We start from the raw sequence: 15518 nt of genomic DNA, 5'->3' as shown, positions 1-15518 counted from the left end.
AGCAGAGGTTTGGGGGGGAGGGCGGGGCCCTATCCGAACAATTTGGGGGGTTTTGCAAATGACCTTGAGCCTGGGAGGAACCGTAACAACGCAGGGCTCTACGAAGGCCGGTCCTGAGCTGCAACCAGGGCCAGGAAGGGACTCTGGGGAGGAAGTGCCTTGAAGGCCGGTGGTGAAAAGGCCTAGGATTCACTGGTCCAGGGGTCAGTGGCCCAGCGCCCCACACTCTCACCTGCTTCGAGGTGCGCCCAGGGTCCAGACTGGCCAATGAATAGATCCGTCGCGTTTCCCTAATTCAGACGACTTTCACTTTCCCCCTTTGAAAAAACCTAATACCCCAAGTCAAAAATACCTGGCTAGGCCCTCCCCGCCGGGAGACCGGCTCCCAGCGAGCAGGGAGGGCCCGGAAGTGGGCCTGGGCCGGAGGACCTGGCGCTCGGCCTCCCAGTCGGAAGCCGCAGTGCAGGTGAAGGGGCGGCCTCTGCGCACGGCGCGGGTACGGCACCGTAGGGCGGGCTGCTGAGCGGAGGAGGCGGGGAGCGCCGCGCACACCTCCCGTCGGGCTTCCTGCCCTGGTGGTGCTCGCTGCGGTGCCTGCCACCCTCGGGCACCTGCTGAGCACGTCTCGGCCGGGAGGCCGGCTCAGGTCCTCAGACCACCACCCCTCCCCGGCCCGCCGCGGCGTGGACGCCGGATCAGCGAAGGGTTAAGGAGGCTCGCTCCCTCCCCTCGGCTCCCTCACCCTTGGAAAGTCCCCGAAATGACGTTTCAACCCGACAATTAAAAAAAGGGTTTAATTATAGAGGCAAGCTCTGGGAGCTGGAACAAACCCGGTCGGTCGGCGGGGCCGGTAAACAACTCCGGGGAGAGCAGGCCAGGCTGGCCGCCGCCCCACGGAGCCCGCGTCCCCGGGAGCGGGGGAGGGGAGCTCCCTCCGGGAGTTGGAAAAGCGCTGGAAATTCGAGGAATCGCGTTCTCTTTGGGGGGGGAGGGGGTTAACTAGCCCGGGCGCCGAGGCCAGGTGCTGGTGCTTTGGCGGGTCCCGCAGCCATGGGGGAAAGTGGCGCCTCCCCCAGAGAGGGGGAGCAGCTAGTGCAGGCCCGGCTCGCCCCAGGTCCCCTCACCCCTCGCCTCTACTCTCTCTGTCTGCCCAGCACAGATTCGCGAACCCTCCACAGTCAGACCAATGGGCCTTTTTGGGGGAGGGGCGGGGAATAAAAAACCGAAATAGCTTCACATCAGGACGCAGACAAACCTTGTGGTTTTAACGCGCACCATACTCTGTCCTGAAATCTGGAACTCATTACCTCATCTCCAAGAAACTGCACGAAATCGCCCCCCCACCCCCTTCTTGGAGCCGGGGAAAGGAGCGAGCAAACATCCCTCTCTTTAAGAAAGAAACCTACATTTGATTGATTTAAATTAAGGTGGATGGAAGTTATTACCCTTTCTGGCGCTTGCCAGATTTCAAGAAAAGCTGCAAAATGGGAGCAAAGGGAGAGAAGCAACAGGCGGCTGGACAGCAGAAGGAAAAGCAAGGGGCAGCAGCCGGGTTAAAAACGGGGGCCATCAATTTAAGTCAAAGAAGACAAATAAAAGCAGATCGGGCTGGTGATCACGTAGGTTCGTGGTTGCAGCAAAACTTGTGTGTGTTTCGTAAAGATGAAAAACAACCGGTTCCTAAAACAGTTGTGATTGGAAGATTTCCCTGGGTTTGCCCGGAGGTCGACGAATAAATAAGAAATGCAGTAGTGTGTGTGTGTGTGTGTGTGTGTGTGTGTGTGTGTGGTGGTGGTGGTGGTGGTGGTGAGAGTGCGACTCCAGCGCTCTGCTCCACCCGCCCCGTCCTTTCCAAAGAAACGTGCTCATAATGGGGTGACCTAATTACATCGCAATGGAACCCGCTCTTAGCCACTCAGCGCAAGGGGTTTCGTAACAGACCCGGCGGCCTCGAGTGCTGGGAAGAAACGTGCGAGGACTGAGGAGGCGGCCGGCACGCGGGGGAATAGGAAAGAAACGCAGCCCTGCGGTTTCCGCCCAGGTCCTCACAACAGCCCTGGCGCGAAGGCGTGCGGGCGGGTGGGGGAGACGTTAACAACTTTTTATTTGGGTGAGTGGAGGGGCATCCGAACCTAACAGTAAATAAATACAAATTTACAGTTTTTAAAGGAGTAACAGTCTATCAGGGGCCTTTCGGTTTCGAGGATCCCATGCCCCCCCTCCCCCATCCCGCCCAAACAGCGCAGCTTGACAAACCATATGTTCCGTTCCCGAGGGGGCGGGGGAGGAACAACAATAAGTTAAGTGTCGCCTCCCCCATCTCTTTACCTTCATTCTTGCCAAAGTAACTTTTTTTCATTGTTCAAGCGTCTAGGCGTGTGTGTGTGTATGTGTGTGTGTGTGTGTGTTTCGGCGCGGCCCACAGTTCAGAGCGCGCGTGGAAAGTTGTGTTGCTGGGCGGGTTTGGGGGGGCTGGGAAAAAAGGGGCGTTCATGAGAATTCAGATTTTCCTTACAAAAAGGTTTAGATTGCATGCGTGAAATAAATACAACTCCCAGGCCTGCTAAAATAAACAATCTGCCTGGGCGGTGGTCTATTTCGCGACCCCCCCCCCCCCGCCCTACTCCCCCTATCCCCTGGCCTACACTCTGGGAGTGCTGGCTGCAAAGCGAGCGCCAGTTTAGACCCGTGCAGCGCGCTAAACCGTGCTGTGCGCTCACCCCCGCCAGGCCGGGTCCTGCGGGGGTAAAAAGTCTCCCACCTCTCCACACTTGAAAAAAACACACACGTAAAACCTTGGAATTGAAGGCTTTATGCGTCCCAAATTTCCAATCCCCTCGCCCTGCCAGGTTTGCGGAGGGAGCCAAGCGCTAAAGACAACTCGGGAAAAGAGTAAGTTGTGCGGGCCACTTGGAGAAGTTTGAAGAAAGATCTGCCCAAGATGGAAACCGCAGCGGGGCTCAGGACGGGCTTCTGCTCCCGCTTGCAAAAAGAGAAAGTCGAGCCCGCCTTCCTGCCTGACAAAAAACAACACAACAAGAACCCCGAAGAGGGTGGAATGAGTGATGTCACAGAACCCAGCTTGCAGGCTTACAAAGGAGGGGCGCGCGGCTGGAGAGCAGGGCGCCGGGTAGCGAAGCGAGCGGACTCGAAACTTTTCCTCTTTAAGAAAAAAAAGTTGTGCGCGGCTCAGAGTGGTTTTTTTTTTTTTCCTCGCCTTCTTTCCTCGTCTCCCCTCCCCCTTCTTCCTTTTGAAAGTTTTTTTTTTTTTTTCCCCCGAGTTTGACCGCATGGCTGATTCAACTTCAGTGTCAATCAACTTTTTTTCCTCCTCTTCCTCATTTAAATAAGTTTAAACTCCTCCTCTCCCGAGCTACTATAAATTTGGCTTCGCGCGCCACAGCCAGAGAGAGTCAGAAAGGCGAGGGGCCCCGGGAGCAGGCGTGTGGGACTCCAGACAGGAGAGCCGGAGGCTGCGCCTTCCCCGCACCGGGACTTCGCGACACACCAGATCCTCGTCCCTGCCCCGTGCGAGCGCCCACGATGACCACCACGCTTGTGTCTGCCACCATCTTCGACTTAAGCGAAGTTTTATGCAAGGTAAAGTGGGGCGGAGCGTTTGCTTTTCAAAGATTTTCCCCTCTTGCCGTAAAGAGAGAACCCCAAAAGTTTGGGAAAGCTTGGGGTGGGGGGAGTCAAGGTAGTTTTTTTTTTGTTTCCCCCGCCCCATTCCTCCCCTTCCCAGTTTGAAGGAATTTGGCCCTCTCCTCCCCACCCTTTGAGTTTCAACAGTTCCTGGCGGGGAATGCATGGGAATGTAATCCAGATACCAAAGTTTTGGGGGGCTAAGTTTGCGTGACGGGGCTCCCCGAGGTATGCGGGGCACTGGCTTGGATTCGGGCGATTTTTCGGTGGTCACGTGCTGCTTGAGCCCAGTTTCGCTGGTCTGCTCGATTTTCCGGTGTGTGCTGTGGGTATCGCCACCACCGGCGGGGTTCGAGTCACATTGCTGTCCTGTGAGATTTGGAGAGGGGGGCTCCGGACGTTTTGCTGGAAAATTTTAATGTTTTGAAGGGGCTGGAAATCTGCGAGAAAAAAGCCAAGAGTTGTCATTCAAAAGGATGTTGTAGCATTGCAGCGGGGCTTCAGTTTACCTCAACTCGGCCAGGCTTCCTCTTGGGATAGACGATCGTGCTGCAAACTTTGGGGTGAAAGTGGGACTCGGGTAGACCCACTTGATTTCTAGGGGATCGAGGCTCATAGGTATGGAGGGTGGGGGGACCGATAGCAAAAATGCCATTCTGAATTCAAGGGTCTTCTCGAGGAAGGATTTAATAAGAGCGTCCTTAAGCCGTGTAGCTTGCTAGCGGGTGGGAGAAAAGCAAGTTTTAAACCCGGAATGTTCCAGGAGGGCAGTTTAAGTGTACATAGCAACAACAACAAAAAAACCAGCCTATGGATGTTAAATTTTTTCACTCCCCCTCCCCATTTTTCTTCCTTAAGAAATAGGGAAGCTGCTAGGCTACTTTTAATTGCTAAAGTGTTTTTGCCTCCTTTTAAACACGTCAGGTCATGTTGCTCTCTTTTCCCAGCTTGCTTCTCCAGTCGGCATAGCTGCCAGGGCCCCAGGGCTGCAGGGTTGGGGTGCAGGGACGCCGAGGAGCTGAAGAGAAACATCAAAAAGTTGGAATTGCAGCTTCCTTCCCTGCACTTCCCCGAACTCCACTTGCTCTGGTGGCTGCCCGAGTTCTCCCGCACTTCTTCCTTCTCTTCCCAGCTCTCTCGCTCTTTGATCTATTTCTCTTTCTCTCGCCCCCTCCCCCCGCAGGACTTTTTAAATGAACCTCATTGTTGGGAACCGGCTCTCAACTTGGTTCCTGTAATCCGCTCTCCGTGGGGTGGTTGCTGTTACAGATTCCCGATCCCCGGCAGCTGATCCTAAGGGACCGACTTTAGAATTTGCACAATGACACCCACATGGGCTGGGAGCCAACTCCCAGGTCATTCCCCCCACCCTCAGCACCCTTTCCAAATCTTGGGTGCAGTGTGGGCAGGTGACCAGGGTCCCACTGGAACAGAAACCTGCCTGTGGTAGCTCTGCCCCTCACCCCCCAATCCATTATTGACTGGCAGGCGGGTGGGGGGATTTGGTGCTTTCCTTCTCCTTCCCACCTGCAGCTTTGCGTTAAAGATTAAACACTGGCGCTCTTATTCCAGCCTGCTCTTGGAGCCAGAAGACTAATTGCAAAGGCATCTTCCCAGGGGAAGGGGGTGGGGTGGGCAGAGCTTGTTGGGGAGAACATTGTGGAAAGTACCCCTTTCTGGATCATGGGGCAATGAGTTTTAGTTTCAGGAATCACATCCCTAACCCTAACCCCAGAGTGGACACCCCAGCAAGATAAAAGCAAAGGCAGTCTGGAAACCTGTTGCCAAAGGAAGGGAACACTTCTGAAGAAGGAAGTTAAGAGTCTTAGGACAAGTTTCGGGGTGGTCAGCTAAGCAGGGATTGATTAAAAGGGGATGGGGCTCCTAGTTTTCTAAGGATTACCTGTTTTTGTTAGGGGGAGGGGCAATCTAGAGAGGTCAAAGTGATGTGAGATATTTTGAGCTGAGGAATCTATTTGGGAGATACAGAAGTTGAATTTTATGGCTACAAGTGGTAGCTTTGGGGACAGGATATGGGGGTCCATTTTAGGGGTCTGCATAGGGTAGGGTACATGCATAAAACAATTTCTCACATAGGCCAGGGTTTTGTTTTGTTTTTTTGAAGCATGGGACCAAAGTAAACCCAGGTGGTTGGTCTGTGGGAGAAGGGGGGAGGGGGCTTGCCAGGGCAGGGGTGGGGATGATTCCTTGGAGATGGGCATTTCTAATTGTGGAGGGAGCTGCCATTATAGGGTCTGCTCTTCGGGCCTGGTGGATGGCCCTAGTTGCTAACCATCCTCTCTTCTCTCTTCCCTCCAGGGTAACAAGATGCTCAACTACAGTACTCCCAGTACGGGGGGCTGCTTGCTGGACAGGAAGGCGGTGGGCACCCCTACTGGTGGGGGCTTCCCCCGGAGGCACTCGGTCACCCTGCCCAGCTCCAAGTTCCACCAGAACCAGCTCCTCAGCAGCCTCAAGGGTGAGCCAGCCCCAGCTCTGAGCTCTCGGGATAGCCGCTTCCGAGACCGCTCTTTCTCAGAAGGGGGCGAGCGGCTGCTGCCCACCCAGAAGCAGCCTGGAAGCGGCCAGGTCAACTCCAGCCGCTACAAGACGGAGCTGTGCCGCCCCTTTGAGGAGAATGGTGCCTGTAAGTACGGGGACAAGTGCCAGTTCGCACATGGCATCCATGAGCTCCGAAGCCTGACCCGCCATCCCAAGTACAAGACGGAGCTGTGCCGCACCTTCCACACCATCGGCTTTTGCCCATACGGGCCCCGCTGCCACTTCATCCACAATGCTGAGGAGCGCCGCGCCCTGGCCGGGGCCCGGGACCTCTCCGCTGACCGTCCGCGCCTCCAGCATAGCTTTAGCTTTGCTGGGTTTCCCAGTGCCGCTGCCACCGCCGCTGCCACGGGGCTGCTGGACAGCCCCACGTCCATCACCCCACCCCCCATCCTGAGCGCCGATGACCTCCTGGGCTCACCCACCCTGCCTGATGGCACCAATAACCCCTTTGCCTTCTCCAGCCAGGAGCTGGCGAGCCTCTTTGCCCCTAGCATGGGGCTGCCCGGGGGTGGCTCCCCGACCACCTTCCTTTTCCGGCCCATGTCTGAGTCCCCTCACATGTTTGACTCTCCCCCCAGCCCTCAGGATTCTCTCTCGGACCAGGAGGGCTACCTGAGCAGCTCCAGCAGCAGCCACAGTGGCTCAGACTCCCCTACCTTGGACAACTCAAGACGCCTGCCCATTTTCAGCAGACTTTCCATCTCAGATGATTAAGCCAGGGTAGGGAGGGTCTCCCTACCCACTCCACTACCCCACCCCATTTCCACATCCCCTACCCTCACCTCCCTGTCCTACCCTACAAACCCCTACATTAACAAGGTTAAGCTCAACCCCTTTCCCCTAGAACCTTGGAATGCTCCTCCCTATCCTCCCTTTTAACCCCCTAACATAAGGACAAGTCAATTTGTCAGTAGCTTCCTCTGGCTTGAAACCCCCTCCCCTTGATTTTATAGCCCACTTATCATGCATAACAGACAAGTCCCATATTTGTCAGTAGATGCCTTTTTTCCGGCTTAAGCCTTAAGTGCCAAATCACAAAAGAAAAAGCAGTAACAGTTTACAGAAGCAACTTAGTGCCTTGTAATCTAACTTTGTCACTGTGACTACATTACCTCTTCAGCGCCAGAGGGCACCCGTGGGCCTCCCAGAGCCTCTGCCCATGGGGAGGGGGGAGGGGGGAAGGGGGGACCCAGACCAGCAGCTCCCTCCACTGGCGATACAACTGCACCTTCCCTTATTTCAGTCTCCCACACATTTCCTCCTCCCCTCCCCAGTAACCCCCCCACACCCCCTTGGGAGAGTTGTTGCCAGACTTGGGTTTTTGGGGAAACCTATCTTGACATTCAAAACCTTTTTCTTCCCGACCTGAACCTCTGTTGACTAATCTTGCCTGGGTTCGTGTAGGTCTGCAGGAGGGAAGACTGAAAAAGTGGATGAAGATTGTGACATAAGTGGGACTTTGTGATTTAATTTTTTTCTTTTTTTTTTTTAAGTGGGGAGGAAGGGGAAGCTAGATGGACTATGAGAGACTTGATTTTGGTGCTAAAGTTCCCCAGTTCATATGTGACATCTTTTTAAAAAAAAAATGACAAAAAAAAAATGAGAGAAAAGCTAAAAAAACATGTAAGGGGTGAGAGTTAATGGTATTCATTCCACATACAATATCTGTGTAAAACGATTTCCCGTAGAAGTAGCTTTAATGGTTTTTGCTCTAGAATACCGTAGGTCTATCCTTAGAGCCCTCACGCCATGCTTTTTTCCCTGGGTTTTAAACTTCATATAACTTTCAGAAATTGGAGAGCAAAAATTTTGCTTGTCACTGCACATCAATATAAAAAAGCTTATTTAACTTATCAAGACGTATTTATTGCCAAACTATGCTTTTTTTTTTGTTAATTTTGTTCATATTTATCGGGATGACAAATCCATAGAATATATTCTTTTATGTTAAATTATGATCTTCATATTAATCTTAAAATTTTGTGACGTGTCTTTCCCTTTTTTCCACAGTTTTAATATATTATTCTTCAACGACATTTTTGTAACTTTACACTTTTTTTTGGTTATTTTATTTTAAAAAAATGAAAAATTAATTTAAAAAAATGCAAAAAACTGTTGGATTATTTATTTTAGAAAATTTCCCCCTTTGTGTTGGACTGCAAATTGAGTTTCTTTCTCTTTAGACCTTTCACAACTAGGACTGAGAATGTATGTAGAAGTTCTGTGACAGTACAGAAGGAAAACAACTTTTTATGTATAGCTTCTAAAAGGGAAAAAAATAAAAGAAACCCTTTGACTTCCACGTGCCCATCTCAAGACATTCCGATCGCAGATTTGAGGTTCTGGATTCCAGGTTTAGAGTTTTCCAATGTTAATGCAAACAGAACTGGCACACACATTAAGATGAATGTAATTATTATTCCTCTTGCTGGTCACTACCGTCGCTTTCTATTTCTCTTTCTTTGTGTGAATTTATTTAAAAGAAAAAAAAACTTTTTGTAACGACTATTTGCAGTTTAAAAATCAATAAACCCCATTTTTTTTTCAAGAAACACTGATGGTAAAGCTGGTTTTACTTGGTTTGTGGTTTTGTTTTGTAAGTTTGTCTCCTGTGTATGTTGCGGGTAAAGCCAGTGGCTAGCAGCTCCCTTGGTGGATGCTGGAAGTCTGCTGAGTTCAGAGGAGTGGGTTGGAGGAAGTCCATTGCAGAGCAGCCTGTACTTCTCTATATTATATGCCCAGTGTGTTGGTTGTTGGCAAGGGGCCAGCATTGGCCACCTGCGTGGACTCAGAGGTCCAACAGGGCTGCTGAGGCACAGGGGCTTCCAGTCTTCTCTGCCAGCCTGTGTGATGTTTGGGGTGCCAAAATGGTGAAGGGGGGATTGTAGCACATGGCACACCAGTAAGCCTGGATTTGAGTGAGTGGTATGGGTTCTTCCAGGCTCATTTTACCCACAGGAAATTTACTTGAAGGCCCTATCCTCGAACTACCTGGAATGTGATGAAGCACTGTAGGCTTGGAGAGGATCATCCAGGGCGGTGAGGGGCTCAGTCACAGGGCACCTGGATCTGCCGTGTGCTGCTGTATTGGGAGGGCTGTTAGGGGCAAGTGGTATTAAAATGGCCAGCATAACCAAGTTGTCCCACTACCGTTAGTCTTTGTGAACCTTAATACCATTCAGAGTAGGTAAATTGTCATCTTTGGAAGGGTGAGGTCTCTTTGGCTACAAACAACCCAGCCAAGGCCAGATGCCCATCAAGGGGATGTTTTCTTGCCAGAGAGGTTGGATCCTTCTGGAAACCCCAAGTCTGGTTCTTGGGAGGATTTCTTTTTGGGGAGGAACAGATGGACATTGTTATTTGGGGCTCAGCTGCCTTTGGTTCTTTGCACTCAGTACATTTTGGGGGGTAAACTGAATTTCCACCTGGCCAAAGGCAGGTTGGTCTGCAGAAGACATTGGCTGGGTCAGGGCTGTCCTTGCTCTGGGAAGACACCTTATGTACCCTGTCAACTCCCCCCCTCCACCCCCCAGCCGGCAGGTGACTGCTGGGGGGAGGGCTATGAGGTAGAGAAAAGGGACTATTACCTCTTAGGGCAAAAGTTGGTGGTGGAGAGAAGGGGAAAAGCAGGCTTTTTGAGACCCAAGTGAACCTAGGCCTCTGTCCCTTAAGGAGGCAATGACTGTCTCGTGTGTGTGTGTGTGTGTGTGTGTGTGTGTGTGTGGTGGGGGTGGTGGCATGGCATGTGATTCTCCTCTGACTAAAAGCAATCACTCACCTTGAGCTCATTCCCTGCAGGCATAGATGGGCATATGGTAGACATCTAATTTTCCAGCTCTTGGTTGGGTTCAGAGGGGACAAAGCATACCCACTGCCTGCCCAGACATTTCCTCCATCTAGTCAGTCCCTGAGTGAGAACAAAGGAAGCTCTGGAGGGTGGTGTGGTCTGTAAAGACCAGGGGAGGCTCCCTAGGGCCTGAGGACGTTCTCTTTCCCAAGTGAGCTTGGTTGCTCCAGAGCCGGATTTTTCTACCATCTAGATCTGAAATGTAGAGGAGATAGGTCCAAAGCTACTTGGGAAAGGAAATGGCAGAATTCTTTCGGGCCTATTCTTTTTCCAGGATTTTGGAAGATGAAAGGGCCTCAGCAGCAGTCCTGTGCTCTGGGCTGGCAGGGAGTCTAGGGAGGTTTGGGCCCAGCTGGCAGGGGGCCTCTGTGGCTGAGCTCATCTGCAGGCTGGGGGGCACAGGAGCCATGCAGAGAGCTGGACGGAAGGTCTTTGTACAGGGAAGTGGGGCAGGAAAGGCCAGGCCAGCCTTTGTCAGCCAACTTTCTGGGGACATGAGGCCCACTTCCTCACCTCTTTGCCCTGGACCTTGGGGCATCTCTGGCTTGGGGGCCTGCACAAGGTCTGCCCTTGCTGGTCAGGGCCTCTGTGGCTGTTGGCCCTGCACCCATGGTCCAGCCCTTGGCTAAAGGTCTTTGTTTGGAGCAGCTCAAAGAACTGAGCTGTTTTGGCCACTGAGTAATGGCTTACCTTTTTAGGCCTGGAGGCCTCATTTTAAAGAGGAAGGCTGGGAGCCTGCTGTTCCTCAGAGGCACTCTGGGGGGCCTCTGAGAGAATTTGGGGGCAGACAAAAGCTGGGCTTTACAGTCAGTTGGATCCGAAGGACTGGTTACCAAAGGGGCAAGACAGGGCCATGGCAGGAGGAGGTTTCCATGGCATGGAAGAAGGGGCATGGAAATCCTCTGCCTGGGTTCAAATGCAGCTCTCCTTATACCAGTCTGTGCCTTGGGCAAATGACTCAACCTTGAATTTTCCATCTGTATCTCCAGGGGGGATTGTGAGGATCAAGCGGACCGTTAGCCACGGCAGCTCCTAAGTGCCAGGTAGTCAGAACGTCGTGTGTGTTAATTTGAAAAGTGCTCAGTGACCCCCAGGAGGAAGTTCTGGACTATCCCCATCTTACATATGGAGAAATCGAGGTGCATAGTTCACGCATTTGTCACACAGCTAGAAGTGTCAGGATTTGAACCCAGGCACCCTAGCCCCAACATTGCATTTTACCACCATGTCACAGGCCAGCACACTGAATACATTTGGCACAGTCCCTAGCACATAGTAACTGCAAATTGACCCATGTTCATGTCTCCCTCGGCCTTTTGTGGAGACTTTGCAGGAACGGGACATGAGAGGCAGCCAGTTGGATTAGATGACTCCACACACACCCTCCACCTAGTGTCATGATCTCATGTCTCATGAGGCCCTGGATTGGCATGTTTGGAGGACAGGGCTGGGGCCACCTCCTTGGACTTTCCCCTTCTCTGCCTGCGGCAGGGTGGCTTCTGTTAATGATTGACAGGAAAGGGTGCCCTGGGTGCCTTGGGAGTTGGCTCTGTGCCCTTCTTCCCCCGGGGTCTCCCCGCCCTACACGTAGCCAACCATTTGATCACGTCTGGCTGGACGGGCTGGCACTCTCCCTGAGGGGGAGACCAGACAGGCTCCTCACCACGCCGTTGCCTTCCAGATCTTTCTCAGGCTGGCCTCCAGTCTGCAGGGCAGCAAGGAGGAATTCAGAGAGTTGGGAAGAGGGCGAAACCTCAGCCTTTTCTTGAGATTCAGTCAGCCCTGGGGAGCCCTGTGGTGACCGCTTCATAGTGGGTAAAGCCTGGGTTACAGAGAAAACTTCTAGTCCTCGGGCCTACAGTGCTTTCGGGAGGAGCCCCAAAGGGTGACCTCTAAGCTATCATTGTGGGAAATTAGTCTCTGGGGAGCCAGGGCAGGGGCTGCTCACATGCCAGGCCAGGTTCCTTCCCCCTGCCCACGAGAGTCAGCGGCTGGCCAGGGCACAAGGGTGCCTCCACTGCATTTAGGCTGCCTGCAGTTGCGTTGACATGTTGGCAAAGGCCGGGTCTCAAGGTACAGGGCTGTGAATGACGACCTCACTTGCGCTGTCAGCTTGAGGTGCAGTGAAAATAAATATTGGCAGTGGCCAAACCTGAGGCACTTTTCTCGCCACCTGGAGTCAGTCAGATAGCTGCTCCCTGACTCCCAGTTGCACTGCAGGGAGAAGGAGCTCATGACCACAGAGGGCAGAGTTTATTTCTGCCCACCCCAGGGTTCCAGGGGGATGAGAGACTCTGCTGCCCAGGTAAGAAGCAGATTTTGGAGTCAGGGACCTGGGTTCGAGTCCCTGCTCAGAGTCAACCTCACTCTGTGACTTCCAGTGAAAAATGTAGTAAGCAGCCCAGAGCCCCAGTTTCCTCATTTGCAAAATGGGATGATGATGATGATGACGACGATGATGACACCTAGTTCAATGGATAAACAAACGGTGGCATAATCACACAATGGAATACTATACAGCTGTATAAAAGAATAACTGCCTTATACATACAACAACATGGACACATTTCAAAAACATGAAGTTGAGTGAAGGAAACCTGCCACAAAAGAGCACGTGCTGTGAGTCCATTTATATGAAGTTCACAAGCAGGCAAGGCTGGTCTACATTGATAGAGATTTGATGAGAAGATAGAGTATTTGCACATAAAAGTGATGTGAGCTGCATGCTGAAGTTCCATGCACTTTACTTTACATAAATTATACTTCAAAAGTAAAAACTGACAGAGTTTTGTTAAATAATAAATATGAGGGAAAAAGTGAAATTCAGTACCTGGCCCATTATAGGCACTTTTATGGTTGGTTTTTGTAGTAGCAACAACCTGAGGATAGTGGTACTATTCCCATTCCCCTTTTCATAGATGGAGGGAATGGGCTCAGGGCAGGTGAGTCACTTGCCCAGGTGAAGTGGGATTTGAATCTCAGCTGATTAGCTCTCAAGCCTCCATAGCTGTCCACCACCCTAGAGTCCCCCTTGGTTCACAAGTGTTGTTTCTTTAGAGAAACTAAATGAGTAGTAATCCAGAGTGCAGCAAACTGGCTAATTAGTAAATGTAATCAACTACATTAGAAAAGAGTTTTTCTCTTTGCAGATTCAAAATAAATCTGTAGCTAGTTAGTGCCTCTCACACTTTGTGTAAGATAGGGGCAGGCTGAGTTGGGGCCTAGCTGGGCTCAGAGGGCCTGGAGAGAGGAGAGCTTGGCTAGGTGGGTCAGCATCAAGGGGCCACCATCCTGGGAGTTGCCTGTGTGACCTGCTTGTCCTGGCCCATCTCTCCCTACGGCTGACAGAGGCTGGCCCAGCCTGTCTTTCCTGCCCCTCTGGCTCAAGGGTGCGTGGCAGCCTCGCATGACCATGATGACACTTCTTCCTTCTGTTCCATCCCACTCTTTTGGGAAGTGCTTCCGGCAGCAGGGCTCTGGGAAAATGTTCTTGGATCCTGACAGAGGGTGCTGTCCGGCTCAGCCAGTAGATCTGGCCGCCCCACGGCTGGGGGGCAGGTTCTTGCAGGGCTGGTCTGCAGGTGCAGTGTGGAGGCAGCAGCCTCCTGCTCAGGGACAGGCCTGTGGCTCGGCTGCAGCATTTAAGGAGGTGCTCACGCTCAGGGTCATGCACTCTGGTGCCTCACTTGCCTCCATCGCATTCCAGCACTGTCAGGCAGGCCTGGATTTGTGACTTTGCTGTGTGACCTTGGACAAATCACGTAACCTCTCTGAGACTGGTTTTTCTCCTCTAAGCATGGGCTCAGGTGGCATATTCACCCTGTTCAGTTTATAGGGCTGTGGGGAGGATCAGATGAGACAGAGAGGAAGGAGCTTTGGGAAAGAAAAGGCTGTGGACAAAGGTAGTATTGAGAATGGGGAGCAGCTTGCATTTCTTGGTGACAGAGCCCTTCTTCCAGAGAAATTGTAGGGTTGCAACCTGGCAGACTTACCGTGCATGCCAAGTGCCGAGCTTAGCCCTCCATGGCATGGTCTCATTTGATAGTACCTATGAGATAGTGCTATCACTAGATCCATTTTACAGGTGGGAAGTCAGGCTCAGGGAGAAGTCACAGTGCCCAAGTACATACTTGTTTATGACCAAGCCAGGACCCTGGTCTGACTCCAACACTCAAGCTCGCAGCCCCTACACTTGGCTTGGGAGGCAGATGTCAGATGGTACTATGGTCACTTAGCAGGTTTGGGTTCCGCTCTTCACTCTCCCCAAGGGACCCACAGTTATGGAAAAGGATGTGTCTCCTTCTAGTCCATCCTTCTCTAAGATGTTTCCATCTCATCTGATTGCCCTCTCTGCAGCCCAGAGGGTTGGAGTGGTACACGAAGGGTGATCGGTTGATGCCTCTTTTACAAATGGAGAAATTGAGGTACAGTGTGGCAATGGGAGATGTAGTGGGTTCACCCTCGGATGCAGCAGCTGCATTGAAAACCAAGTCCCCGCCTCAGCTGTGCTGCTGCATGGCCAGTGGTGGAAAGTGTACAGTTTTACTGCGCAAAGTGCTGTCATCCTGTCTGACACGTGATGGAGACACCTGGGTAATGCAGGTGATTTCTCTAATCAGCTACCAGCCTTCCTGTCTACCTGAAGCTTGGGGCCTTGGGCCTGCTCTGGGAGGCACCGGTTGGAGGCTGGAGTTGGTGTTCCTGCTGTTGGTGCTTTCTGTTCTGCGAGCTGTGCCCATCATTACTGAATTGCATTCCAGCATTTCCCTTCCACCCAAGGAAGTCATTGATTGCCTGTTCTCAGAGCTCCAGCCTCAGCAGCAGCCAGTGAGGGCAGAGGAGGGAGGCACCACAATCAGCTGCAGCCACCGCTCAAACCAGCCCCCCAGGGCTGCAAGCTGGGGAACGGAGGGCTGGGGCTCCTCATTCATTGCCCCAGAGGGCCTGTGCCCTCAGGCATCTTTCTTCCCAGGTGTTTTACTGCCCAGCCTAGAGCTCACTGAGGCATTACAGGGGGACTTCTAGACTCAGGTAAAAGCTGAAATACTTTGGCTGCTGTGTTGTCCCTGACTTCCACTGCTCTCGCCACATCCTACAGCCTTTGGTTCAGTGTGGAGCAGGACCGGCGTCTTCTGCACGGTGCAGGACCCTTGCAAACCAAACATGCGTGTTCCTGGGCCCCTTCAGTGCGTCGTCAGATGTTCGGAAGACTTCTGGACTGCAGGGCCACATGAACAGGGAGTTAAGGAGCTAGGCTTTGTCTTCTTAAATATGCATTAAAAACCACGGGAGGACTGGAAGTCCCTGCCAACACGCGAGCAAAATGGGAGTTATACATTAGTGCGATTGCCCAACCCTGCCCTGCCTGGTTTGGGCACTGGAGGGGACATAACATGCTGATGGACCTGGGTGGTCACTTCTTCTTTCCAGACTTCCATTTCCTTGTCTATGAAATTAGGGG

The 15518-nt window shown here is 52.3% G+C and overlaps 1 protein-coding gene across 1 annotated transcript; it reads left to right on the top strand.

The window, feature by feature from the left end:
* The first annotated feature begins 3123 nt into the window (after positions 1 to 3123).
* Positions 3124 to 7822, top strand: ZFP36L1 (ZFP36 ring finger protein like 1). Its single transcript, XM_036278830.1, has 2 exons — positions 3124 to 3600; positions 5965 to 7822. The coding sequence occupies exons 1-2, from the start codon at positions 3544 to 3546 to the stop codon at positions 6922 to 6924; spliced, it is 1017 nt and encodes a 338-aa protein (XP_036134723.1). The 5' UTR covers positions 3124 to 3543; the 3' UTR covers positions 6925 to 7822.
* The last annotated feature ends 7696 nt before the right edge of the window (positions 7823 to 15518 follow it).

Source organism: Molossus molossus, unplaced genomic scaffold, assembly GCF_014108415.1.
Source record: "Molossus molossus isolate mMolMol1 unplaced genomic scaffold, mMolMol1.p scaffold_m16_p_1, whole genome shotgun sequence".
NCBI classification, from domain to species: Eukaryota; Metazoa; Chordata; class Mammalia; order Chiroptera; family Molossidae; genus Molossus; species Molossus molossus.
This window is presented reverse-complemented; position numbering and strand designations above follow the sequence as displayed.